Below are 23,717 nucleotides of genomic sequence, written 5' to 3'. Positions count from 1 at the left end.
GTAATAAAGATAAAGCAGTTTTTGAGTCATTTCGACGGATGCGAGAACATAACATAAGTTTTATTCAGATCGGATTTATGTTGGCTTGAACCAAACTAAGCCAGCATTGTGGCGTAACCGAAATTCAATCCTTCACCACAAGGAGTAAACGAGGACAAAAGAGAATTGAAATACTTGGGAGGTATATAATGTGATGAGAACCAGATTTACCATATGATTCTCAACTCTTTCTCAAATGTAAAAAAGGTTAAAAACCAAAGAATTCAGCCTCACAACGAAACTTTACATAAACTTTATATCATAAACAATTACATCAAACATCACAGTCAAGTATTCAACAATGGAGCAGTTGAAACCCATATACGAGCTGATCATCCCATTCCTTTCCGAGGCACTTATAAGATCGTACAACATTGATTGGTTTTCTTCGCTTGCTTGTAAAACATCTGTTCCAAATATCGCAAGAAAAAGATTTTTAAAAAGTGACAAGAACCCGACATTAGAAAAGTGCGAACGACGGACCCTGAGTAACTATCGCAAATAGAAAAAGGAAAGGTAGAATGGCACTGCTTCCAGTTAATCATAAACAAAAAGATGAACTGGATTTACATCGAAAAATGAAAGAAATAAAATATGATAGCAACCTACATTCACACAATACACATTAATTTTATTCAGTATTAATAGCTCGTTGCAAAAGTTTTAACCACTTTAAACACCTCAAAGTATACAGACCACAACTAAAAAGTCTGGACAATTCGGAGATTAACGGCCATAGGAGTGTCTACAGGAAAAAAGGTACCCTAACAGGTAAAAAGCAAGTCAGATAAAAGAAAAAACCATAAAAAATTACAGACCAGTTTTTTACGCCCATTTATCACATGGTTTATGCTAACCATATGTATATATAAGTATTTCCACTTTCTGGGATTGTTATAAAGCGATATAAATATCATTAAATTCATCATGCAACCTTCAACTGGTGAGTGAAATTTACTCCTATGCACGTGGTTTTTCCTGGATTTGGTGTGGTGTTTTCCACATAAATATTAACAATCCACATTTTACATAAATTTAAGAACCCAACTGAGTGAAAAACAAACAAATATACAAACCTGAGAAGCTGCACTGAGATCTGAACTCTTCTCAACTAGACTATCAAGCTTCTCTCCTCGTTGTAAGACACTGTCAATTGTCTTGTGCTGAAAGAAGACCACATATAAAAGATGTCATAGATGACGTGGTTAAAAGAAAAAAGAAAAAACAGTGAACCCGTCAATTTGATGCCATATGTATACAACAATTGGCAATTGCATTAAACAGTCCTATGCAAACTTGGGTTACTGACTAGAAATCATTGATGATGTAACTTGTATTTCATTTTATACTCAGCAAAAACAAATTTAGAAGGAAAAAGTTGAGTTTGCAAGGATGTAAGCCAATGGGAAAAAAGAGCAATGTCCACTTAAGCACCAATTCCACAGGTTAAACATTCCTGCTCGCTAATTTTTACGCCAGAAAACAGGTGGGACACACATTGAACGAGAAGGTGGTTCAAAATAGGAAAGACAACACACAATCATAAAAAAAAAACTCTATAAGGAAAACAACCAGCGATCATGATTTGCCAGAGGGATCTATTTTGAAAAATACACAAGTACAATGAAAGGCAGAGGCATTATTCTGTACTCTACACATCATTAATCCAAAATTTCTCAGTATCAACAATGTCTAATATGATCATATCCATTTGTAACAAAGTGTTCTTCTTCTCCTATCAAGTTGAAAGGAATTTTAAAACTGTAAACCCTTAATTCTTGTACAACTGATTTCCAACAGTTAATCAATAATGCTCCAATTCTTTGTTTTTTTCCTCCCTGCTGCTAATGAAAATACAAGTGCAGAATCATATATTTGAATGGAGAATGCCTCAGAAATATTCCGCATCGCTGATCCTTCCCCACTCGGATTTCTAAAGAGTAAGCAACATATAGTTTACATGCCAGTATTTGTTCAATTCCTAGTTTAACATAAATAGAGCAGGATCAAAAAGAAAAACTGTAGTTTTTGAATATCTTGATGAACTTACTAGGGTAATTATCAAACACACGCTCTAATCCAAGGTTAGACATCCCTCATCTCGACGCTATGCAATGATAAAACAATAAAATTTTTCATTCGAATACTGAATCTTTAAACTATTTACAAAGTTAAAATTGCATTCTAAGTGAATAAATAGACGCAATTATGGTGACGTTTTCATGTGTTATGTCCACCATAACTATTTTGCTAGAGTACTGTAGCGATAGTTCAATGCTCAACAAATGTATGGACCGATGAGAATTCTCTTTTGGAGCAAAAATATATGCCAAGGCATTTGATCTAAAACATGGATCACTTAGAATCAATTAACATGAATAATCAGGATGATGGATAGCTTGGGTATATATCTACAAGTGATCAAAGGAGCAAAGATGCAAAAAACACTCACAAGAATAATTTTGGTCTCATCCAACTCCCGTTGAATTCTCAACAGCTTGTCAGCCTCGGCAGGGTCCTGAGCAGTTAAACAAGAATTAGAACAAGTTAAGTCTAAACGAGTGTACATAATGTAAGAACTCGTTCTAAAATACATATTTGCGAGTCGCACGTGACTCGCACAAACTGCCAAATTTTCAAAATATTCAAGACGATGGAGGCAAGGAAATTAGTAACGGCAAATTTAGTTTGATACTGCTATCAATTTTTATTTTTATTTTTTGAGCAAATACTGCCACCAATTTCAATTTCAAACACACAAAGGTGAAGAAAAACTGAGATACCTGAAATTTGGTGATCGCCTCATTTAGATAAGGCCATGGTTGAGTACTATCAGACTGCATGGTTTTCCAAGACTCGCTGAAGTTCTTCAAGTACTCATCCAAGACCTGACAAGCATGACATCATCTGTATACTGAATTCAACAAACAAAAACCGCCTTCATGAAATTCAAAAAATAATAACTGTAGATAGTCGACGCCAACGGAATCCCAATACCTGATTGAGCAACGAAAACGCACTTCGGACGGGATAGTGGTCATCCATAAACCCCAATGCAACCAAGCCATTTCTATTGTAGGAATGAACCATGTATTCTATGGTGAATTTGAATCAAAAGAAAATATCAGCTTCTGGCCAATTTCCAGCATTCTAGCTACCAAATATCAGCATATATTATCGAGAAAAAACAATATGATCATACTTCAGTATCCCTTCCCGTTCGAGCCCAAACATGAATTCCAACCCCATCCAGTTATATTTCAATAAAAACAAATGAGCCAATCAGATTTTCAATCCATTCGAGAAAAAAAAACTAGCTCAATCCCCTTGTAAAATATCGAACTCCCCATAAAAAGCAATGATTTTTATTAAAAAAAAAACAATTAAAAGAAACATAAAATGAAAATTGTTTCCATCTATTCAATTCAAGAAGTATTTAAAGGATCAAAAACCTTCATGCTTCACGGACTGACGTTGTCCAGGTGGGGTGCGCTTAGCAACAGTCCGACTGACAAACACGATAAATTCCCTTACGCTGGGGCGTTGGAAAAACCCGAAACTGCTTAGATCCGACGCGTTCGCCAATATAACCGGATCTGAACCCTCCGGGCTGCACTTCAATACCAACAAAGCCGTGATCTTCACCATAATCGTAATTTCTGATCGCCCCTCTCCTCCTTTTTCTCTTCGTCGTCTTTTTTTCTTATCTGTTTGTCAATTTATTCCGTTCCGCCCCACTCTTTCAAGAAACATATAACCGAACGACGAACTAATAAAGTGGTATGTGAAATTTGTTAAGGATTTTCTTACTGTCGTAAAGATTGATTTGGTTCATCAGCATTTATCTCTTCCCATTATTTGACAACATATCTAAACAACATATTCAACAATTTTTTAAGTTTATAATTATATATAATTTCGCAGTTTTAGACGTTAGACAATAAATAATATCACAACATGTGATCTTATTGAACAATGAACAATGCATTCATCTTCTACATTTGTCAAAGAAGTGCACATGACATTACATGAACAAGGCCAATATAATTGAGCAACAATCCAAAAGATAATTAGAACTCGTGATAATCATTAGGACCAATGGAATCCGGATATCTCCACACTGGTATAATATTATTCACTTTATGTTTTAACCCTCATGGTTTTGCTTTTGAAACCACCCAAAAGACCTCATACCAATATAGATATCATTCCATCTTTATTAACTCATGATACTTCTCTAGATCTTCTAATGTAGGACTTTGGTTGCATCCCAACAATTATAATGTATGTTTTGCACAAAATCATAACACGCACAAATAAATTTCTCGTACCCAAAACTCTATGTGTTTGTGCTGCACGTAAAATATTATTCTTGATTAAACCTTAATTATTTTGAAAATGGTTCAATAAGAACCAAATTTATTTGAACCGAGAAAGTTCAATAAAAATGACCAAAATTTTCATCCCTAAAAGACGAACAATATGTGCTCAATTACGGAGCATATGTACTGGATTGTGCATGTGTTGCACTAGACTAATGATCACGCATACACTTGTGAGAGTAGAGTTCAAATACAACAGCCGTCTTAAAAATTATTCTTATAAAGCTTAAACAACATATACAACATTTTTTTAAGTCTATAATTACATGTAATTTTGCAATTTTAGAATTTATTGTATGCATCTAAAGGGTAGCAAGTATCCATCAAGATTGATTGTCTCCTTCATTTTTGTTGTCGCAGCACTATGATCGAGAGATATAATACTCAAAAAATTGGCAAAAATTAGATGTAATTTAAATGTGAAAATTTAGGAACATTCAACAAATTACATATAAGATAAAATAATGGTTTTTATTAAATGTGACATATTCTTATGAACATTCTCCCTTCAATTTTTAACACACACTATTTCTATATCGTGGATAAAACAAGATACTAATATCTCCTCTTTCATCCTTATTTCTCCTCATTCATCGACTACTTCCTCTCTTCTAAAGCATAACTCGGTCGTACTAGCAACTGTATCATACTCTTACAATCTGCAGGGACCAAAATTTCCTAGGGAAACATTTCTTGATGCACCAGAGCTAGTCGAGGCTCAGAGATGTCGAATTTTGAAGCTCGTGCGAAGGATCCCAATCCAAGGAAGACGAGAGAACCTTGGACAAAATCATCAGAACTTGAGGAACTGTTGGACGATCATTGAGATCATCAGCGACGCAGTTCTTTGCAAGCTGAGACATGGAGTAAGCCAAATCCAGAGGGTACTCTACACCAAGACGTGGATCAATAAATTCTCGCAACTTTTCCCTCACGTTCTCGCCACTTAGAACCTCTCTTATGCTCTGACATAACAAAATTTGATCCCCTTTTTCACTGATAGCATTGGTAACGGGATCTCTTCCGGACAATAGCTCTAAAATCACGACACCGAAAGCAAACACGTCTAGTTTCAGAGTGACCAATCCGTTTTCTAAATACTCCGGAGCCATATAGCCGTAGGTTCCCACCACATGCCTTGTCGTTATGGGTTGATCATCAGTGTCATCCAGCTTCTTGGCGAACCCGAAATTTATGATTTTAGCCCTCATGTTGCCATCTAAAAGAATATTGCTACTGCTCAAGTTCTTGTGAATATATGGAGGATTGGTGAAGTTGTGGAGGTAGTTCAATGCATCTGCAACATCATATGCAATCTGAACTCTCTGTTTCCAATCAAGCTTTGAGTAATTTTTATCACTCGAAGAGTTTAGGTTTTCATCAATGGAGTTTTCTTTTCTTTGTAGCCAGTTGCATAGGGAGCCATTAATCGCGTACTCGTACACAAGGTAGGTGACGCCTTTGTACAGACAGAAACCAGAAAGTCGAATAATGTTGAGATGATTGATTTGTCTGAATAAATCGATTTCCGGCAACACGTTCCCTTTCATAATCTTCACCGCAGCATCATCCCCCTCGAATGAACCGCGGTATACTGAGGATTTTCCGATTCTGTTTGCTTCTGCAAATGAGTTCGTCGCCTTCTCCAACTCCTCGAACCTGTAGATCTTTAGAGTTTCCATGGCACTTCGGATACCTTCGGAGGAGACCGACCAGGACCAAGTACCTTTAGCCTCTCCCGATTCGTTGGCAAGCTTCGGAGGTGGCACTGGAGAGTGCTCGTGGCGCCTGCTCCGTCGGCTGAAGAACCAGAACAGAAACCCGAATGCGAGGAGGAGAATAAAAGCAACTCCAACTCCCACACCAACAAAAACCCACTTCCGGGAATTTCCGTCGCTTGCGGAAGAAGGGGTGGTGGAAGGTGCTGGAGGGGGAGGCGGTGGGGGCTTTAAGATGGCTGTGTTCATGTTCTCCTTTGACGGCTCAATTTTGAGTGGCACAAGAATTGGAGTGAAGAAAAAGATGTTCTGTCTATCAGAGAGCTCGTTGGCTTCGCGGATGCTCTGGTCTTCGGCTCCGGCGCCGGAAAAGGTGTCGGCGATTGTGGGGATATCATTTCCCTGACGTATGAGGTAGGTCAGAAGGTACCTGAAGCCGGCCGCGGTTTGATTCTGAGTGGGGCAAGCGCAGCGAAGGGGAACCGTGAGCCTGTCGTTGGCGAATAGCCGCCGCTCGTTGATATGGTTCTGAGCTATCATAGATTGACAAGTGGTGAGTGCCTCATATGTGTTGTTTGCGACTGAGAGGTAAGTTTCCCCAGTCTGTTTGAGTACATAGGAAGCGTTATGCTGGTAATATTTCCCGCCGGAGCAAGAACAATTGACGGGTATGACGAGGAGAGTATCGTCGGGAACGGAACCGACATCTGAGATGTTATTAATGGCGGCAATCTGAGAAGCGTCGGCGGACAAGAGATAGGCGATGGTGACGGGGTTGTTGTAGACGGGGGTTGATCTGAAAGTCAGGTAAGATGTACAGGAGGTGGCGACGCCGTTGCATACGTAGCCAAGAGTGACGGTGTCGTTGATTTCACAGGCGAGCTGCTTGTTGTTAACATAGGCCTGCTGCGCATGGGATTGCAGAAGAAGAAGATGATGAAACAGAAGGAGAAACGGCAGCAGAAACAGAGAAGAAGCCTCAGCCATGGCTGGAGTTGGATGAAATGAAGATATCTAAATACAAATCATAAATTCATACTGCTAGACCCGACCGCACCGCACGGCATTCCCATTGATTTTTCTTCTCTATTTTGAGTACAAAATACGATTTCTTTTCTTTCAACCACTTATTTTAGGTGTGGGTGGAAAATCCTCAATCAAAATATTTTTTAGGGTTCACTCTTTACCCACAAAATTGTGGTACTATGTCATACAAATTGTGATATAATTCATGTGGAAATGTGATACTAAAAAAATACACAAAAACTGAACACAAAAAAAAACGACGTCTGAACACTGATGGTCAATTTCTCGTTACTCTCAACATATATATTTTTAAATATCTTTTACTTTTTAAAATTTATATTATATAATATGGAGTTTTATGTTGAAAATGATTTTTTTTTTTAAGATTTAGAAATAATCACCCCAAAATTAACTCAAAATTTCCAACACGCAAAAGAAATTGTGGGCAGATAAGATACTAGGACAGAAGAAGACTTGTTGACTATGTAATGGTAAGATAAGTCAACACGGAATGGACAGATGCACCCTACACCCAATCAATTAGACTATATCAGGCACCTGAATTTCGAGCTGTATTTCTAGGTTTTGGTCATCCAATTTGAAACCTTGTTGATTGAAGATTTTAAATTTATATATTTATTATTGAACATTGAAACAAAACACATACGTTGTAGACAAAAGTGGCCATTAGTTGAAAAGTCTAACGTTGCATAATCTTTTTTTTCTAAACCCATCAAACATTCTACTATAATCCACAGTAATTGACTAAGCTATTCAATGGAAATGATAGAAGGATGTAGATGTAGCACGAGAGATTGAATCGAGAGGGATCATCTGCAAATGGAGCCTGCCTCATAGTCCTTCTCCGAAACAGTAATCATCGAATCCGAAGTCGGGAGTTGCCATTGTTCCTTCATGTTCCTGCATCCATAACCATAAAAAAAAATAAATAAATAAAAAATTCTAATACCAATGTAGAGACTAGAAGATTAATCGGATGGTGCTTGAATTGCTTAAGGTAATTTCATACCAGTTTGATCAGAGAACTCACTAAATCATCCAATGAGTCATAACCCTGAGAAACAATGCCGCTTTCCAGCGTTTGTTGCTCCGACGTAAAAGCACCTCCTCCAATCAATCTGTCATTCAGCACTGTGTCCATCTTCTCATTACAGGATCGATTGGCGTGGTCCAAACTTTGGCTAAAGGGAGCCACAAAACCATTTTCGGGTACATTTAAGGAAGAAAATGTAGTGTTTGAACCAATACCATTATATGGTATATGTTCTCCACATATTTGGTTGTATTCTTGATTCATATTCTGAGCAATATCTCCGATCAAACTTTCTTGCCATTGCATATCGTTTCTTGAACTTTCAAGAGGTACCAGTTCCATGGTGGTGCAAGGAAGATTCATCTTCATGTTGTGTGAATAAGGACCATTTGAAGGATTCTTGTGAGGTAACTCAGGCCTGTTCTCTGTAGTGAAACTGGAGCTAAAGGATTTCAAGTTGGAAGAAGCCATGTTGAGAGACGATCCATTTTCGTGTACCATTGTGGAGTTATTCGGGCTGCTATTTAAAAAATTTCTTGAGCCACCAGTAAGTTCTTGAGTGCCTGTAAATGTATTACCAGCCATAAAGATCCTTGAATCATTCATACTATTGAAATTCACTGAATTCTGTTGCAACTGATCTTGCTCTAAAGATGACCGAATTCCTTGAAATAAACTCGTGTTTTGACCAGAAGCCGAGACAGCAAGGCTCGTTTTTCCAAGAGCCGATGGAGTAAAGCTTAGATTCGCAGGACTATTTAGTTTGCCGAGTAAGCTACCACAGGTTGTATAAGGGGATAAGGTGATATTTGCCAATCGTCCTTGTCCAGTCAAAGCTTGAAAATTTTCAAGCCCCTCAAAGGAAGCCATTCGCATGAAATGGGAACCATTCACCCCGGATGTGGCCGCCATATTTGGTTGCTGAGTTGCGACAGAACTAATCCTTGTAAGGTACAACCTGTATTTCTACAAAAGTGAAACAAGTTACAACCATGAGTTAAAGCTGATAGTTTGCTTCAGCTATGGCACATTCCAAGTGATACTACTATAAAAATAAATTTTATCAAGGTAATTAAAGTTGACAAGAAAGGTTATCACCTGAAGATGGCTCGACACATTTTCCCGAGTAAGCCCTTCGACACCCATCAGGTCAAGAATCCTTTTTGGAAAAGCTTCTGTATAAAGAAACAACACCACAAAACAAAACTCGTCGACGTAAGAAAATATTTCTTAATTAGATACAAAACATGCTTACATTTGAATATATTGAGGATTCAGAACTTACTATCAATTCCCAAGTGATTGACAGCTGAGACAAACTTCCTGTGAAGCTCAATAGACCAGATTACTCTAGGCTTCTTTTGTGTTTTAGGATCTTCAGATTCATGGCCATCTTCATTCTCATCGTCATCATCTTTCCTCTTTTTGTTAATTTTCCCATTCTGATCTACATCATTCCTAAAAGTAGATCCATCACCTTCACCATTTTCATGGTGACATTTGGCATGACCAGGGGATTTATTCTGGTTATTTGAGAGCTTCTTTCTTCTAAGTACGTGTTGCCATATGTTTCTCAGCTCCTCGATTCGAACTGGCTTCACCAAATAATCACAAGCGCCATGTGTAACTCCTTTCATGACGAGTTTGGGATCACCATTGGCTGACAACACTTGAAAAAAGTCAAGGAATCAAAAGAAATTCAAGATGACTCAATAATAAAGGAATTAGAATTCATTACTTCATCGGCCTTGAATTTTTTAAAGAAAATGACAATACTGCAAAACGATAGCAGATCCGGATCTGGCCGACTTGTAATATTTCGGTACGATTTTGCTGAAATGGTAGCTGTCCAATAAAATCCCATCAAACCATAATTCCTTTCTTCTTAACTTTGCCAACCGAACACCATAATAACTTTTCATACACAATCTCATGAAAGGACTACAAATCTTGGAAATTGTTCGTTGAAAAGAATGTGAGCTTACTGATAACCGGTAGATCCATTTCGAGACCGACAAGTTCTAGAAGCTTAAAACCACCCATATATGGCATATGCACATCACTGATCACAAGGTCAAATCTATCTTTGTTTTCTCTTAACATCTTCAACGCTGTTCTTGCCTGACCTGTTGTTGTGACTGCAAAACCGCGAATCATTGTCATTTAAAGAGAGAATTTAGGCATTGATCAAAATCTACCGAGCATCCCTCAAATCAAAACAAGGAATTTGAATCCACATGATGGGTAAATATTTGATAATAGGAAATAAAATGAATCCAAATCCAGCACAATTATATTAGACCCAAAGATACAGGAAAATAGGAGATGCTGAGAGCAAATTTTATGTTACATAGCCTAGTCCAATTTTTTTTAAAAAAATCAAACTTCCATTATTTAACACTAACAAGAGACAACTATAAGCCACGATCACTCGGATATTGGAAAAACGGCAGACTGGTAATCACAAATGGATCACCAAAATCTAAAACCTTGCTCAAATTGCTTGTAATAATGAAGACATAAGATAAACGATGACAACAAATTTCGATTTAAATCCAAAACAAATATTGAATCAAAATAAAGAAACCCCCAAAAACAGAAGCAAAACATACCATGATACTGGCATTTCCTTAGCAAAGTATCCAACAACTTCAAGCATATCGGGTCATCATCCACAGCAAGAACCCGCAGCCCCACCGGAAATTTATCATGAATTTTATTTTCACTCTTAATTTCCTCCACAGTCATTGTCTAGCCCACAATTCCAAACACCCGAAAACGAGTTTACAAGAGAACGGAGGATAAAAATGGGCCTTTAACACCAAAATCACTTTCCCGAACACTTTGACACAATCCCAGATGGAAAATTCTTGTTTCAATATTAAAAACCAAGAATTTAGTAGAAAAAGAAAAATATAGAGATCACAAGAAAGAGAGATACAGGGAAGACAGACTAAGAAGATGCATTGTTTTCTACCGTCTTTCTGCAACTATAATTTCCAATGAAAATCGAAAAATAGCTATGATTGGTAAAAAAAAGAAGAAGAAAAGGTACCAATATGATTTCCAATAAATTTGAACAAATTCATATAAATAAATATATCTTAAAATAAATCAAGCAAATCAATAATTTAAATTATACATTAAAAACCGATTAACAAACTCCGGAGACATAGGAGGATATAGATATAGTGTGTGTGTGTCTATAGTGGGAAGTAACCGAAACGCAGCTTTATTGACTCAATAATGGAGCTTTTGTTTATAATTAAGTATTGATTGCAGCAACTTTTCTCTCTCTCCCAAACTTATAAAGGTAAGCATGTAAATATGAATATAGTACATAAACTATTCGATATGAATAATATTATTAAACAAAAAATTATGTAAAACAGTATGTTGACTGAATATTTTAAAATATATTTTTTATTTGAGTTATTCATGAAAAAATATTATTTAATAGATATAAAAATCTTACGAAATTAAGAATTCCATACATTTTGTCTGCGTGTTCTTGCATTTTATTTGCCACCAATTTAAATTAAAGGGCAATTTTTTTTGGCATGTTTTCATTTTCTTAAAAAAAGAAGAAGTTAGGGCTTAGTGAATATCATATGTTTGAGTGAGTTTCATTTGAGACCGTCTCACGGATCTTAATCTGTGAGACGGGTCAATCCTATCCATATTTACAATAAAAAGTAATACTCTTAGCATAAAAAGTAATATTTTTTTTGGATGACCCAAATAAGAGATCCGTCTCACAAATACGACCCGTGAGACTGTCTTACACAAGTTTTTGCCCATATGTTTTTTGCAATTTTCATACAAATGAATAGATTCCGGGTGACAATTTAAAGATTAAATAAATAATAGTTATTTTGTGTTACGATTTTAATTATTTTTATTCATGATACATGTCAATTATGTTCATATTTAGAATAAAAATAATCTTTTGACATAAAAAGTAATATTTTTTAATAGATGATCCAAATAGAATATTTATGTCACAAAATTGATCTTGAGACTGTCTCACATGAAAAGGAAAATATTTTAATTGATTTTCTTTGAATTATTAAAATGTAAATCGAGATTTCTACATTTTAAAATCACAACAATTGTTTGTTTGTTTTTTTTTTATACACTTCAAAATTTGCTATCTTCAACTATGATGATTTATGGTATGATTCAGATTATTCATCTAGTAACAAAGGAAATCCGAGAATGGATTTGGATTATTGTTTTAGTGTTTAATATCAAATATTTAATTAGATTTTACTTATGTCTACATGAATTTTAAATAACTATTAGGTGAAATTGTGATCTATCTTTAATTAATATAAACTATTATATAAATATGTAAAAAGTGAATTTAAAAATTCTGTTAAACAAATTTATAATTGAAATTAATGAATTTAAAATTCATTCGTCCAACTGCAATTTGATTAATGGTTGTGTATAAGAAAAATGAGTAGGTCTATTGTGAGAGGTCTCACAAATCTTAATTAGTAAGACATGTCATATATATACATATTTACAATAAAAATAATATTTTTGACAGAAAAATAATATTTTTAATGGATGACACAAATACAAGATCCGTCTCATAATTAATTTTTTTAATAAAAATATGTCAATTCGGTGAACTTGAACTTATTAAAACAATGATTTATTCCCAAGCCGAGGTTTTTACGTTCATTCTTGAGCAAAAATGAGGACCACGAACACCAAAAATTACATGCAAGCCGTTATTAATTTTCACTGAAATGAACAAAGAATTGAGAGTAGCTGTCAACTAATTAAAAATGATTAATTCTTGAATGTGCGTTGCTAAAGGGTCAGCTTATTTGCAGCTCAACATAATATTCATACGAATGACTACTTCCTCGGACCTCGATGAATCAGGCTGTGTCCCATGCCGTGGAAGCTGCGAAGCACACAACAAGAAAGCATATCCATGAGATAAAAAATATCGATAAATACAGTTATAATCAAGCATGCATACTCGATACTGATAATTGGACATGAGAAGCTCGACTCGAGACGACGATGATTTATTATTGAAAGTCGTGGAACTTGAAACATGAGTTACTGAAAAGGAAGTGCACATACGTACCAGTTCTAGCAAGAGTCCAGTTGCTGTCAGAACCAAGTGCCCAAAAGAAATACCCCCCAAGTCCTTGAGCCTTGGCAAACTTCACTTTGTACTCAACTGATATCGTGTCGTCGTATCCAATCCAACTTGTTCCCGTGTAAGAATATGTTGACACCGTTGCGTTGTCGAAGACGACGGTGGCATTATTGGCAGAATTAAACTCAAGAATGTCCGAATAATTCATCACCCCTCCACCGGGGCCCGTGCTAACAGCCGGATCTCCAATTCCATGTCGATTCGGATCCTGCAATTGCCATGTATGCCCATATGCCGGCATCCCCATCACTATTTTCTTTGCTGGAACGCCGTCTCCCTTCCACTGTGAAATCCCATAACTGGTGCTCACGTCACTGGTGCTGTCATAGAGCAATGCGGGTGATCCGGTGGCAGAAGTGTCCCAGCCACCACGGTAATCGTAGCACATTGGGTTGACGAAGTCTACGAAGCTTCTTATGGAATCTCCTGGATAAGTACGCGCCACGTTGTCGAGGGACACATGGGAAGAAAAATACACGGAGGATGATAGGAGGAGCCGCGGCTTGCCGGAGGCGAGTGATTCTTGGTTTATGGAAGCGCGCCATTCTTTAAGAAGTATGGCAAGGTTAGACATGTCTAGGGGGTTGTTCGGGAATTCCCAGTCGAGATCGAGTCCATCGAAGAGGTATTTTCTTGCTGTGTCGATGGATGATTGAATAAACGCGGCCCTGTTATCGGGATTGCTTACCATGGAGGAGAAAATGTCGCTGAGGGATTGGCCACTGCCTCCGCCTATGGATAGCAGGGCTTTGGAGGAAGGAGTGGCCGTGTGGAGGGCTGACGTGAATGGCACCATCCATTGTTCGTCAAACCGGTTGATTAAAAGCTGGAAACTGGTGGCGTCGGGGATGACAAAGGCGTAAAAGATGTGCGTGAAATATAAAGTTGGGATGCTGGCTGGTGGTAGGGATTGCGCCAGCCATGATGGCCAGTATGCGCCTTTGATGCCTCGAGATGGAGGAAAGGCTATGGGCATTTGTGGTGGCGGAGGCAACGGAGTTACTGGCACAGGTGGTGAAATGGTTGTCGGAGTTGGTGGAGGTGCTTCCTCTGGGTACGGTGGCAGAGACGGCAGGGGAAGTGGCGGCAGAGATGGCGGAAAGACTATCGGCATTTGTGGCGGTATCCCACCGGAAAATTTTGATGGAGGCATCGAAATCGGAACTGGAACATCGGCAACTGAGAATTTTGCGACAGAAAACGTGAGAATGAATGCCAAAATTAGTGAGATGATCTTCTGATTATCCATGGATTAGATTTCTTTTAACTTTTCTTGAAGATCACACCAAGAAAATATATATGAGTACGTGGATGCATATATTGCAACGTCAATGACACCAGAAATCTAAGTTTTATCGATGTTCTAAGATCGTTTTTTTGTCAGCATATGTTCGTTGGAATGTTTGGTGATTAGTTCAATAGCTAGAATTTAGATTCTCATTTATTGATTGATGCGAATCATAGGAAAAACAATGATTATTTTTGTCGGGTTAATATTTTCTTGTGGAGTGTTGTTTTGGTGTGTGCGTTGGTTTGAAACAACTGTATAAAATATTCATGAATTTCATTTTATTGTTTAAAACTCTAAAATTGGTTCATAAAAAAAATTTCTAAAATTGGTCCAATAAGTTTTCTTAACATACCATTTATCCTTCTTATTTTTTTTACACGTTAAGAAATCATTTGAAAAGCAACTTCACAAACCAAATTATTATTTTATTCATTTAAAAAATGACTTCATGTTTTTCCAAAACAAGAAAATAATATTAGATGTAGAAATTGAATTATATATACGAGACAAACTCAAAAGGAAAAAAAGTTTATATTTGAGATGAATAGAGTATTATTTTAGGCAGTCCATGTATTAGTATATACACCGGAAAGTGCATGTAGGAAACGCGATTTTACATGTCAATTCATTGTTTAATTAGGAAAATCCGTATGACGATCCACGTTTTAAGGACCAAACTCCAAACAAGCAACACCTTTTAAAAAAATTTGAGATTCACGTGAATCTTTGAACGAGAACGAGAACGAGGGGGAGGAAAACGTATGATTTTCCACAATTTTGGGGAGTTTAAGGGAACCAAAAACTAAATGGGTAATTAAATAGTAAGGGCTACCGCCTCGAAACAACTATGGCTTCCAATTTGTCTTTGGTTTTTAAGAATCAGTGTATTAATTAATTTGCATGGAGGGATCGGATCGAGGCCTGTAAAAGTAGGGGGTGATCACTTTGGTGTGAGAACAAATTTGAAGCAATAATTGGGAAAGAGATTTTTGTGCTCTAAAGCACTCTTTCTTTGCGCGGTTCTCTCTGTCTCATTGCCCTTAGGGCATCTGCATCCGTCCACGTTAATCTATGTTATTAACTTTCCATCTCCTTAAAAATTATGGGGTCCACGAGCCACATATTCATTACATTAACACTTTCTCATTATTAAGATACACTCACATTCATTTAATATCAACTTTCATTATTTATGGGTCTCACTGTCCACATACTCATTTTTTTTAAATTTTAATTAATTCAATATCTTTCTAATTTTGTTAAATTTTTACAACAAATATTATTTAAAAATAAATAGTATTGTGAGAAAGCGTCGCACATAGCGATGGTTTGTGAAAAACCGTCGCAAGTAACGACGGGTTTTGAGACACCGTCGCAAGTAGCGACGTTTTTCAATTTGCGACGGTTTACGAAAAACCGTCGCTATTTGCGAAATAATGCCGTTCATTCTGATGAATTTCTTGGCTGAGATGGCGGCCAAGATTAATAATTCATGCACCCACATTGGTGCATGATGTGGGTGCCGTTATCTGGAAGTTTGACTTTTCGCCGTTCATGGTTCTCGTTATTGCCATTCTCAATGATGGAACTATCATGACCATCTCTAAAGACAGAGTGAAGCCATCTCCAGTTCCTGATTCGTGGAAACTCAAAGAAATCTTTGCCACCGGTGTCGTTCTTGGAACATACATGGCTATAATGACCGTTGTCTTCTTTTACCTCGCTTCAGATACCGATTTCTTCAATGTAAGCTCTTTATGCTTTGGACTCATATTATATGCTCCGGTGTTCGTGAGCTACTTTTGCAACAAGACGCCGATGGTGTTGTGCAGTTTTTGATCATACTGTGGCTAATTATTACGGTTGTCATAACGACAAAGATTGGATCCTTAAACAACTAAAAAAAATTGACCACTGACATATTTTTTCTTTGTTATAGGAAACCTTTAACGTGAAATCCATCCAGGGTAACACAGATGAGCTCATAGCTGCTCTGTACCTTCAAGTGAGCATTATAAGTCGAGCTCTCATTTTCGTCACAAGGTCGCGAAGCTGGTCTTTTGTCGAACGCCCTGGCCTCTTGCTTGTCATTGCTTTCTTTATAGCTCAGTTGGTAAGTTCCATAAGTCATCGAATTTTAAGTTACCTCGTACATATATTATCACTCAGTTACATCAAACATGATTTATGGGATTCCAGGTGGCTACAATAATTGCAGTATATGCAAGCTGGGGATTTGCAAGAATTGAAGGTATCGGATGGGGATGGGCCGGAATCATTTGGATCTTCAGCATTATCACTTACTTCCCACTTGATATTCTCAAGTTCATTATTCGTTATGGATCGAGTGGAAAAGCTTGGGATTCGATGATACAGAACAAGGTATGGTTCCAACAATTAACATTATTGTAATGAATATTTTTTCCATCCTAACGGTGCAAACAAATCAATCCAGCTCTACTCGGCCCAAATGCTACTTGATGCATGTTTGAAATTTAGAATTTGAGCTATATTCTGTGCCAAGTTTGGGTGCGCAAATTATGCTCCTCGCTGATTAGTAAGTGACTCGCGAGCCTTGACTTGATATCCTTGATCATAGAAAATTGAATTATTCAGTTCAAACCAAATAATAAAAAAAAAAAAACCAAACTTTAAATTGAACCAAACTTGACTCCGAAATATTTCATCACTTCTTGTGATTCTAATTCATTTCCTTGATATCAAGCCTCATCAAACTACACCGCATTCACAACGAAGAAAGATTACGGCAAGGGTGAGAGGGAAGCACAATGGGCAGTGGCACAACGAACCCTTCACGGTCTGTCAAATCCAGGACCTTCCGGCGTGTTCAACGACAAGAACAACTACAGCGAGTTGTCCGAAATCGCAGAGCAGGCGAATCGAAGAACTGAAGTGTCAAAGGTATACATGCTTCATCAATTTCCTTAAAATTCAATAAGCTCTCCATTTTCTTCATGGCTCAATTGAACAAGTTCATTATCTTCTCATGGCACTGATAAACAAATTTCAATAATTGGAAGTCGCGTTCTTAACAAAACAGAGATATATTTGTAATGTTTAACGTAAAGATGCAATATTGTTGACGTACATTTTGCAGGCTAAGGGATCTTCACACCCTTAAAGGGCATGTCGAATCCGTGGTGAAGCTAAAAGGATTGGACATTGAAACCATTCAACAACGCTACACTGTGTAAAAGACATTCAAAGGACGATTATTTTGATATAATACTTTTGCTGTTCGCAATCTAAACACTTTTCTGCTTTCCCCGTGAACCAATGTAGGACTGGGTTTTGAAGGTTAAGCAATCCAACAGTAGGCCATAGCAGGCAAGATGAGTGGTTTTTCAAACTTTAATTTCAAAAGAGAGATTTTGGCTTGCAATGAAAAAAAAAAAGACGAGATTGAATAAATTAAAACGATATGGGGTTAAATTTGAAGTTTCTGTAAAATGCGGGGATGAAGATGAATCGACGAACACTTTCGATTCATGCTCCTGGTCGCATTGATATTAATCATCCTTCACGACGCAACTGTGTGTTTCGTTCAGGACCCAACAAATCACCTTCCATCGCCGCCAAATTTGCATACAATCCAGTTATGGGTGGAAATAACAGGAAAAAATTGAATAAATCGAGTCGCCGTGCGCCGCGTGGCTCATCTTTTTATTGGTCCTCGCATCATGGCTTGTTTGTAGAAGGAAGTGTTTTATCGAATTGGTCAGCCGTCAATTCTCCTCCTTCCAGAGGTTATTGCTTCAGCAAAGTCTTATCTTTTTGGTAAAAATTGAATGTTGATCTGTTCTTAATGATTGACTGTGTTTAGGGGGGAAAAGTAATCATATTGGGGGAACTTGGAGGCCGAAGCCCGATTCGAAATTGGTTGACCGAGGTCATTCTAACAGAAGTAGAGGAAATGCTATTGGGTACGCGTACTCTAGGGTATGTTTGTTTACATGATTTACTGATGCCAGCTGCTTGTTAGAAATAGAAAATTTGTGCTTTTCTTGTATTGTTAAGTGAAAATTTGTTGCTTGAGAAGATCGGGGTTTTGCAACTATGCGATGATTCTATAGGTTCTAAATTAGCATTCAAGAAACGAACACTTGTATGTGTTGAGAGAGCCAAAATAATAGCTTTTTTTGTGGATTCTCTAATTTTTATTACCGGACTTGATATAAACCATTTTTTTAAAGCTGATTTTGTATTATTGTCTTTTGGTTTTCTGTTCACCTGACTTGAAGTTCGTATTTTTTTTCCTAAAGATTAAGTAACATCCACGTTAAAATGCTTGGTCGCAAATTTTGTTTGGATAATTTATAGGAAGATGCAAATTTACACGAGGGTGTAAATCAAGTGAACGAGGTAGACACATCGACACATGTGGTTTTGATCGATTCAGAGAAGACACCAATTGTTGACAAAGAAGCGATCGGGGAATCTCAAAGTGTGGAGTATATTTATGACTACACTACAAGCTTCACATTGGACCATAGCTCGCACAGAGGGTTGGGGTTCTATGAATATGCAGAAACCACTCCAAGTGGCTTCGGATCATCATTCAAAATTGAAGAGAAAGATGGTGATTCTATTGTCTTTTCTTCATGTGAAGCAGATCATTTGGTTGGTGATACTGATCTGGTCAATGGCACAAAAGCTAAAATAGGTGAGAACTCTCTAGAGGAGATGCCATCTCCTGAGGAAAATCCACGTTATGTGCTAATCGGGGGCACCAAAATATACACATATGACACAGAAGAAGAAGAAAACGAACAAGAATTGACTGATGTGGAAAAATCTGTAGAAGAAGAAGATTCCTCTGCTACATCTGCGAGTGATGAACTGTCATCTGTCACTGATTCAGACATTGATGGAGAGGTTGCTGGGGATTACTTCGAGAGAATAGGTGGAATTGGAGACATTGTCAACGTTGATCAACTGGTGGGAAAAGTTTCAGATCTCTCTGACGATGATAGTGATTTCAAAGATAGCTATGATGAAACTCTACGGAAATTTGGTGGGATTGCACTTATGGAAGCATCATGGAAGTATGATCAGATGAAACCTGGATCAGGAATAAAGTATCTTGCTGGAGAGAAAAAACTAACACCAATTAAGTATGCTGGGTCACCTGCTTTTGATGGCCTAATACTTGTTAAGGATCCAAGAACTGCGTCTGGGAGAAAGAAACACAATGATAAAATATCACAGTCTTGGCCTTTCGAATCTCGAAAAAGCAAAACGTTAGGGAAAATACCAGGTTAGGACTTCTATTACTTAGTTTGAGTGGTTATTGACTGTTTATAATCCGTAATTTTTGCTTCCGAAATGGAAATATTTTTGTTTGATTCTTTTTATTTTTCTGGAAGATTTGGATCTTTGACCGGATAGTTTCTTTATTCTTGTATGGTTTTCTCCTCGCCTTGAATATTATGTACTTGCAACTGTGACTTAAATATTGGCTGCAAACAATTCCTGATGGTTATTTGTTCACCTGAATCCCTGATTGGGTGCTGCTGTATGAATGTAAAATTTTCATTTCAGGGGAGAAAAAGAAACACCGTAAAGAAATGATTGCAGCGAAGCATCGGGATAGAATGATTAACCATGGTGTAGATCTCCGGCTGATAAATTCAGTAAGAAAAAATAATCTTGTTTGTTTTACAGCTATATACATTTCCTTGGAGCTTATTTAGAATTTCCGGTTATGAGAATTTGTTTGTTAAGCTTGCTATAGGAATCTGAAAAATGGTGAGCATCATTTTATTTTAAATTGTAGAAATTGCAGCAAATGGTTCTCGATGGTGTAGATATCCTATCATTTCAGCCTATGTACTCACGTGATTGTTCACAGGTAAAATATTTTTTCTGGACCGAGTAACTAGTGTATCTCATTATCTGTTATGTTCATCTTGCAACATGCTGTTCTCCATGTGATTTGCTTTCATATTTTATCTTGCTTTTTCCTCCCACATCTACGTAGTGACATCCACGATTGAAAGGCTTCGGTACTTCGAAAGTTGCTTTATGCATGGGCGTTGAGGTGTGTAGCCTGTGTTAAAAGTCGTTGATTGGAACTTTTCTTTTACAGTAGCTGTACACCGTGGTTGCTGTTCAAAGGTTCATTTTTGTTGAATGAAAAGAAATTTGTTCGATGCTTCTTTCCTCACCTAAAGAAACTTTAAAACTTACCTGTTGTATGGATTTATGAGGGAAATTCAGCTTAGAGTTTATACATCATGTTTTAATGTTCTTTGGATCCTTGTGTTATCAAATGATATTGAGTTGTACAGGTTCGAAGACTAGCTTCAATATACCGATTGAGAAGCTTGTGCAGTGGATCTGGCAAGAAGAGGTAAAATATGCAAACTTCATGTTTTTCCATGGGTGTAAAAAGTTCACTCTATTTAACTTCGAACTCAATCAAAGAGGAAGAAATCTAATCTCATCAATAACTTCTGAGCTTTTGCCACCAAAGATTCTTTTATCCAGTATGATTTGTGGTCGAAAGAAAAAGTTGCTCCACATATGCAGAGACTAGTGGCAGGTTATTTCTTTATTGGGTAGATTATTTATTTATTCTCTAAATTCTTTTAAGTTTGAAGAAGTTTTAGTGATCAATGGGTGATTATAAATTCACAATGTTTTTTTTATATAAACCCACAATGTTGGTAACCGTTAGTTGCATCCATGGACTGCACTTATTTCAATTTAATCTTGTAATCTGACACTCCTCTGCATTAACCAAGTAGAAGTTATATTTGTTATGAAAACGATCCATGGTTGTGATATGCATAATACTACAATTACCCCTAAGTTGATTGATCTTATAGTGTAGCTATTCTACAAATTATTGACGGCAGTGTTCTGAATTTTTAAATGAACTGTTATTTTGTCGCTCAGATTTGTCACAGTGTCGCGGACTCATCACACGTGTATGCCATGCACTAGTGACAAATTTCGACTTGAGAAGGTACAGTCTGGGAATCCTCTCACATTCTTTAACTCGATGGTGTTTCCCTTTCTTTCAGCGTCACCAAGTTTGTTCCCCCCAAGTTGCACTTTCCATACTCCAATCTTGACAACTGATTTTCAGCTTATAGGAGCTGACAAAGATGATGCTGATTTCCCTGTTGTCGGTACAATGACTCCTCAATTTCATAGAGACACTGGTGCTTCCACTTCAAATGGCCCGCGATATTCTCGGGCAAGATCAAATAAGCAAGCAAGAAACAATAAAATCGCTGGAAAAGTTGGCTCTTACGCTTCTCAGCCTGTATCCTTCGTTTCTAGTGGCGTGATGAATTCTGAAACGATTGACACAGAAGACATATCCCCAGAGACCAAAGATGTCTTATCTAACTCTGTGGAAATTGGGGCATTTGAGATGCACACCACCGGTTTTGGCTCGAAAATGTTGGCTAAATGGGGATTTGTGGAAGGCGGGGGATTAGGAAAGGATGGCCAAGGTGTGTCGCATCCCATTGAAGTCGTTCAACGTCCTAAATCACTCGGATTGGGAGCCGAGGGTCCTGAAACAAGCACTAACTTAGTGAACATTCATGCTCCACCTAAGCCAACAAGATCAACTGCCAAGTCTTCTAATGCAAATGATAAATTAGCAAAGAAAGACACTCAAAAACTCGGTTCTTTTGAGAAGCACACGAAGGGGTTTGGATCAAAGATGATGGCGAAGATGGGTTTTGTGCAAGGCATGGGTTTGGGCAAGGATTCTCAAGGCACGGTGAACCCTTTAGTCGCTGTCAGGCGGCCAAAGGCACGGGGACTAGGAGCCATGGGTTGAGCTATTTGTATCCTCTGCTGATTTATAACGAGGGGATGAGAACTCCTCTCCCTTTTCTTAATTCCGTAAGATGTATTTAACTAGTATAACACAGACATCATAATCACAAGGTGGATCCGTCTTTTGCATGGATGGGAAATAACATGAAATGTATCCATCCTATGATGATTTAAACGGCAACTATTTATGTACTGAAACAACAGATGTAGCATGCAAAAAATCCTTAAAATTCTCGTTGTTTTATTGTTAAAGCTTAAGGTTGCAATGGTGGCAATTATGACTCCGAACCATAAGGCTATGTTTGGTGTGTAGGATAGGATAACTAATTGGATTGATGACAAAACTCAAGGTAAGGATATATAATGTGTTGTGAGAAAGCATGTTTTGTTTGGTAAGATTTTAATAAGTATTATAAATTTTACATTTTTTTGTTGTTGAGACAAAAATACCCTAAACTAGCATTGATGACAATTTGGTATATAAAATGATATTTGTAGCAATGTTTTCAAAATCATGTGTTTTGTTAATAAATAAATATTTTATAAAATTTTAAATTATAAATTATGTATTTATCTGATAATTTATTTTTTAATAAAAATTAATATGATTTTGCATTTTATCTCATTTTTAATATTGATTTCTAATTATTTTTTTCTCTATTTTTTTTAATTTTTATTTAGTTTAATCATGAAATTATTTATGTGATGTGTGTGCAAATAAAAAAAAATAAACCATCAGAGAATAGAATCCAAAATTGTAGATCTCTCATGTTGATTTTTTGTAGGCAAAATGGTAATTTATGTTATATTTTAAGAATTGGATTGTCAATCCCTCCAAAACAATGTGATATCTTTTCAACCAAATAGGTTTTTTTATATCATGATTTTCTTGATTAATTAGGTCCATAAAAAATGAGACAAACATGAGATTAATAATATATCCTTGACTTATCACCCACACCAAACATATCCTAACATACTTGATTGAGGCACATGGAATGATAGAAAGCAGGGCGATCAAAATTATGATTTTTATATATATAAACATATGTATAAACAACAAATTATATCTGAAATATGATTTTTTTCCCAAAAAAATATTATAAAATTTATATATAAACCCATGATCTTTCTAGTGAATCAAATAATTAGGATTGCTATCTTGACCCAGTAAGTTCTAAACTCAAATATTTGAGGCATA

The 23,717-nt window shown here is 36.9% G+C and overlaps 6 protein-coding genes across 7 annotated transcripts; 2 read left to right on the top strand and 4 right to left on the bottom strand.

The window, feature by feature from the left end:
• Positions 1-145: 145 nt before the first annotated feature.
• On the bottom strand, positions 146-3,898 carry LOC140961519 (VAMP-like protein YKT61). 2 transcript variants are annotated; one of them, XM_073420096.1, is made up of 6 exons: positions 3,492-3,898; positions 3,037-3,134; positions 2,823-2,927; positions 2,492-2,557; positions 1,116-1,202; positions 146-446 (listed from the first exon to the last, which is right to left on the bottom strand). In XM_073420096.1, exons 1-6 carry the CDS (start codon positions 3,685-3,687, stop codon positions 396-398), a joined length of 603 nt encoding a protein of 200 aa, XP_073276197.1. In that variant the 5' UTR covers positions 3,688-3,898; the 3' UTR covers positions 146-395. The 2 variants fall into 2 exon arrangements, with proteins under 2 accessions (XP_073276197.1, XP_073276198.1); XM_073420097.1 differs by lacking the exon at positions 1,116-1,202.
• Positions 3,899-4,873: 975 nt separating this feature from the next.
• Positions 4,874-7,267, bottom strand: LOC140961496 (protein LYK5). Its single transcript, XM_073420054.1, has one exon. The coding sequence runs from the start codon at positions 7,124-7,126 to the stop codon at positions 5,129-5,131; it is 1,998 nt and encodes a 665-aa protein (XP_073276155.1). The 5' UTR covers positions 7,127-7,267; the 3' UTR covers positions 4,874-5,128.
• A 511-nt stretch (positions 7,268-7,778) lies between these two features.
• On the bottom strand, positions 7,779-11,430 carry LOC140961922 (two-component response regulator ORR22-like). Its single transcript, XM_073420709.1, has 6 exons — positions 10,832-11,430; positions 10,205-10,357; positions 9,505-9,888; positions 9,318-9,394; positions 8,196-9,185; positions 7,779-8,086 (listed from the first exon to the last, which is right to left on the bottom strand). The coding sequence occupies exons 1-6, from the start codon at positions 10,965-10,967 to the stop codon at positions 8,018-8,020; spliced, it is 1,809 nt and encodes a 602-aa protein (XP_073276810.1). The 5' UTR covers positions 10,968-11,430; the 3' UTR covers positions 7,779-8,017.
• A 1,571-nt stretch (positions 11,431-13,001) lies between these two features.
• Positions 13,002-15,034, bottom strand: LOC140962165 (class V chitinase CHIT5-like). The gene is made up of 2 exons (XM_073421053.1): positions 13,330-15,034; positions 13,002-13,140 (listed from the first exon to the last, which is right to left on the bottom strand). Exons 1-2 carry the CDS (start codon positions 14,651-14,653, stop codon positions 13,115-13,117), a joined length of 1,350 nt encoding a protein of 449 aa, XP_073277154.1. The 5' UTR covers positions 14,654-15,034; the 3' UTR covers positions 13,002-13,114.
• Positions 15,035-16,221: 1,187 nt separating this feature from the next.
• Positions 16,222-17,205, top strand: LOC140961411 (ATPase 8, plasma membrane-type-like). Its single transcript, XM_073419914.1, has 3 exons — positions 16,222-16,441; positions 16,635-16,808; positions 16,895-17,205. The coding sequence occupies exons 1-3, from the start codon at positions 16,250-16,252 to the stop codon at positions 17,105-17,107; spliced, it is 579 nt and encodes a 192-aa protein (XP_073276015.1). The 5' UTR covers positions 16,222-16,249; the 3' UTR covers positions 17,108-17,205.
• Positions 17,206-18,049: 844 nt separating this feature from the next.
• LOC140961409 (uncharacterized) lies at positions 18,050-22,760 on the top strand. Its single transcript, XM_073419912.1, has 8 exons — positions 18,050-18,462; positions 18,540-18,655; positions 19,037-19,973; positions 20,258-20,349; positions 20,493-20,567; positions 21,007-21,068; positions 21,617-21,686; positions 21,810-22,760. The coding sequence occupies exons 1-8, from the start codon at positions 18,174-18,176 to the stop codon at positions 22,515-22,517; spliced, it is 2,349 nt and encodes a 782-aa protein (XP_073276013.1). The 5' UTR covers positions 18,050-18,173; the 3' UTR covers positions 22,518-22,760.
• The last annotated feature ends 957 nt before the right edge of the window (positions 22,761-23,717 follow it).

This window comes from Primulina huaijiensis, chromosome 16, assembly GCF_012295235.1.
Source record: "Primulina huaijiensis isolate GDHJ02 chromosome 16, ASM1229523v2, whole genome shotgun sequence".
Taxonomy (NCBI): Eukaryota; Viridiplantae; Streptophyta; class Magnoliopsida; order Lamiales; family Gesneriaceae; genus Primulina; species Primulina huaijiensis.
This window is presented reverse-complemented; position numbering and strand designations above follow the sequence as displayed.

Bases quoted from the DNA above. Each gene is read 5' to 3' on its own strand.
- LOC140961411 (XM_073419914.1), top strand. From the start codon at position 16,250: ATGGTTCTCGTTATTGCCATTCTCAATGATGGAACTATCATGACCATC. The intron at 16,442-16,634 runs GTAAGCTCTTTA...TCTTTGTTATAG, and splicing joins CAGATACCGATTTCTTCAAT to GAAACCTTTAACGTGAAATC. The intron at 16,809-16,894 runs GTAAGTTCCATA...ATGGGATTCCAG, and splicing joins CTTTCTTTATAGCTCAGTTG to GTGGCTACAATAATTGCAGT.
- LOC140961409 (XM_073419912.1), top strand. From the start codon at position 18,174: ATGAAGATGAATCGACGAACACTTTCGATTCATGCTCCTGGTCGCATT. The intron at 18,463-18,539 runs GTTATTGCTTCA...GACTGTGTTTAG, and splicing joins CAATTCTCCTCCTTCCAGAG to GGGGGAAAAGTAATCATATT. The intron at 21,687-21,809 runs GTACAGTCTGGG...ACTGATTTTCAG, and splicing joins ACAAATTTCGACTTGAGAAG to CTTATAGGAGCTGACAAAGA.
- LOC140961922 (XM_073420709.1), bottom strand. From the start codon at position 10,967: ATGACTGTGGAGGAAATTAAGAGTGAAAATAAAATTCATGATAAATTT. The intron at 9,395-9,504 runs GTAAGTTCTGAA...TTCTTTATACAG, and splicing joins CAATCACTTGGGAATTGATA to AAGCTTTTCCAAAAAGGATT. The intron at 9,186-9,317 runs GTGATAACCTTT...TCACTTTTGTAG, and splicing joins ATGTGTCGAGCCATCTTCAG to AAATACAGGTTGTACCTTAC.
- LOC140962165 (XM_073421053.1), bottom strand. From the start codon at position 14,653: ATGGATAATCAGAAGATCATCTCACTAATTTTGGCATTCATTCTCACG. The intron at 13,141-13,329 runs GTACGTATGTGC...TGTGCTTCGCAG, and splicing joins CTGGACTCTTGCTAGAACTG to CTTCCACGGCATGGGACACA.
- LOC140961519 (XM_073420096.1), bottom strand. From the start codon at position 3,687: ATGGTGAAGATCACGGCTTTGTTGGTATTGAAGTGCAGCCCGGAGGGT. The intron at 3,135-3,491 runs GTTTTTGATCCT...AATTCACCATAG, and splicing joins TCAGTCCGTGAAGCATGAAG to AATACATGGTTCATTCCTAC. The intron at 2,558-2,822 runs GTATCTCAGTTT...TTAACTGCTCAG, and splicing joins AGGCGATCACCAAATTTCAG to GACCCTGCCGAGGCTGACAA.
- LOC140961496 (XM_073420054.1), bottom strand. From the start codon at position 7,126: ATGGCTGAGGCTTCTTCTCTGTTTCTGCTGCCGTTTCTCCTTCTGTTT.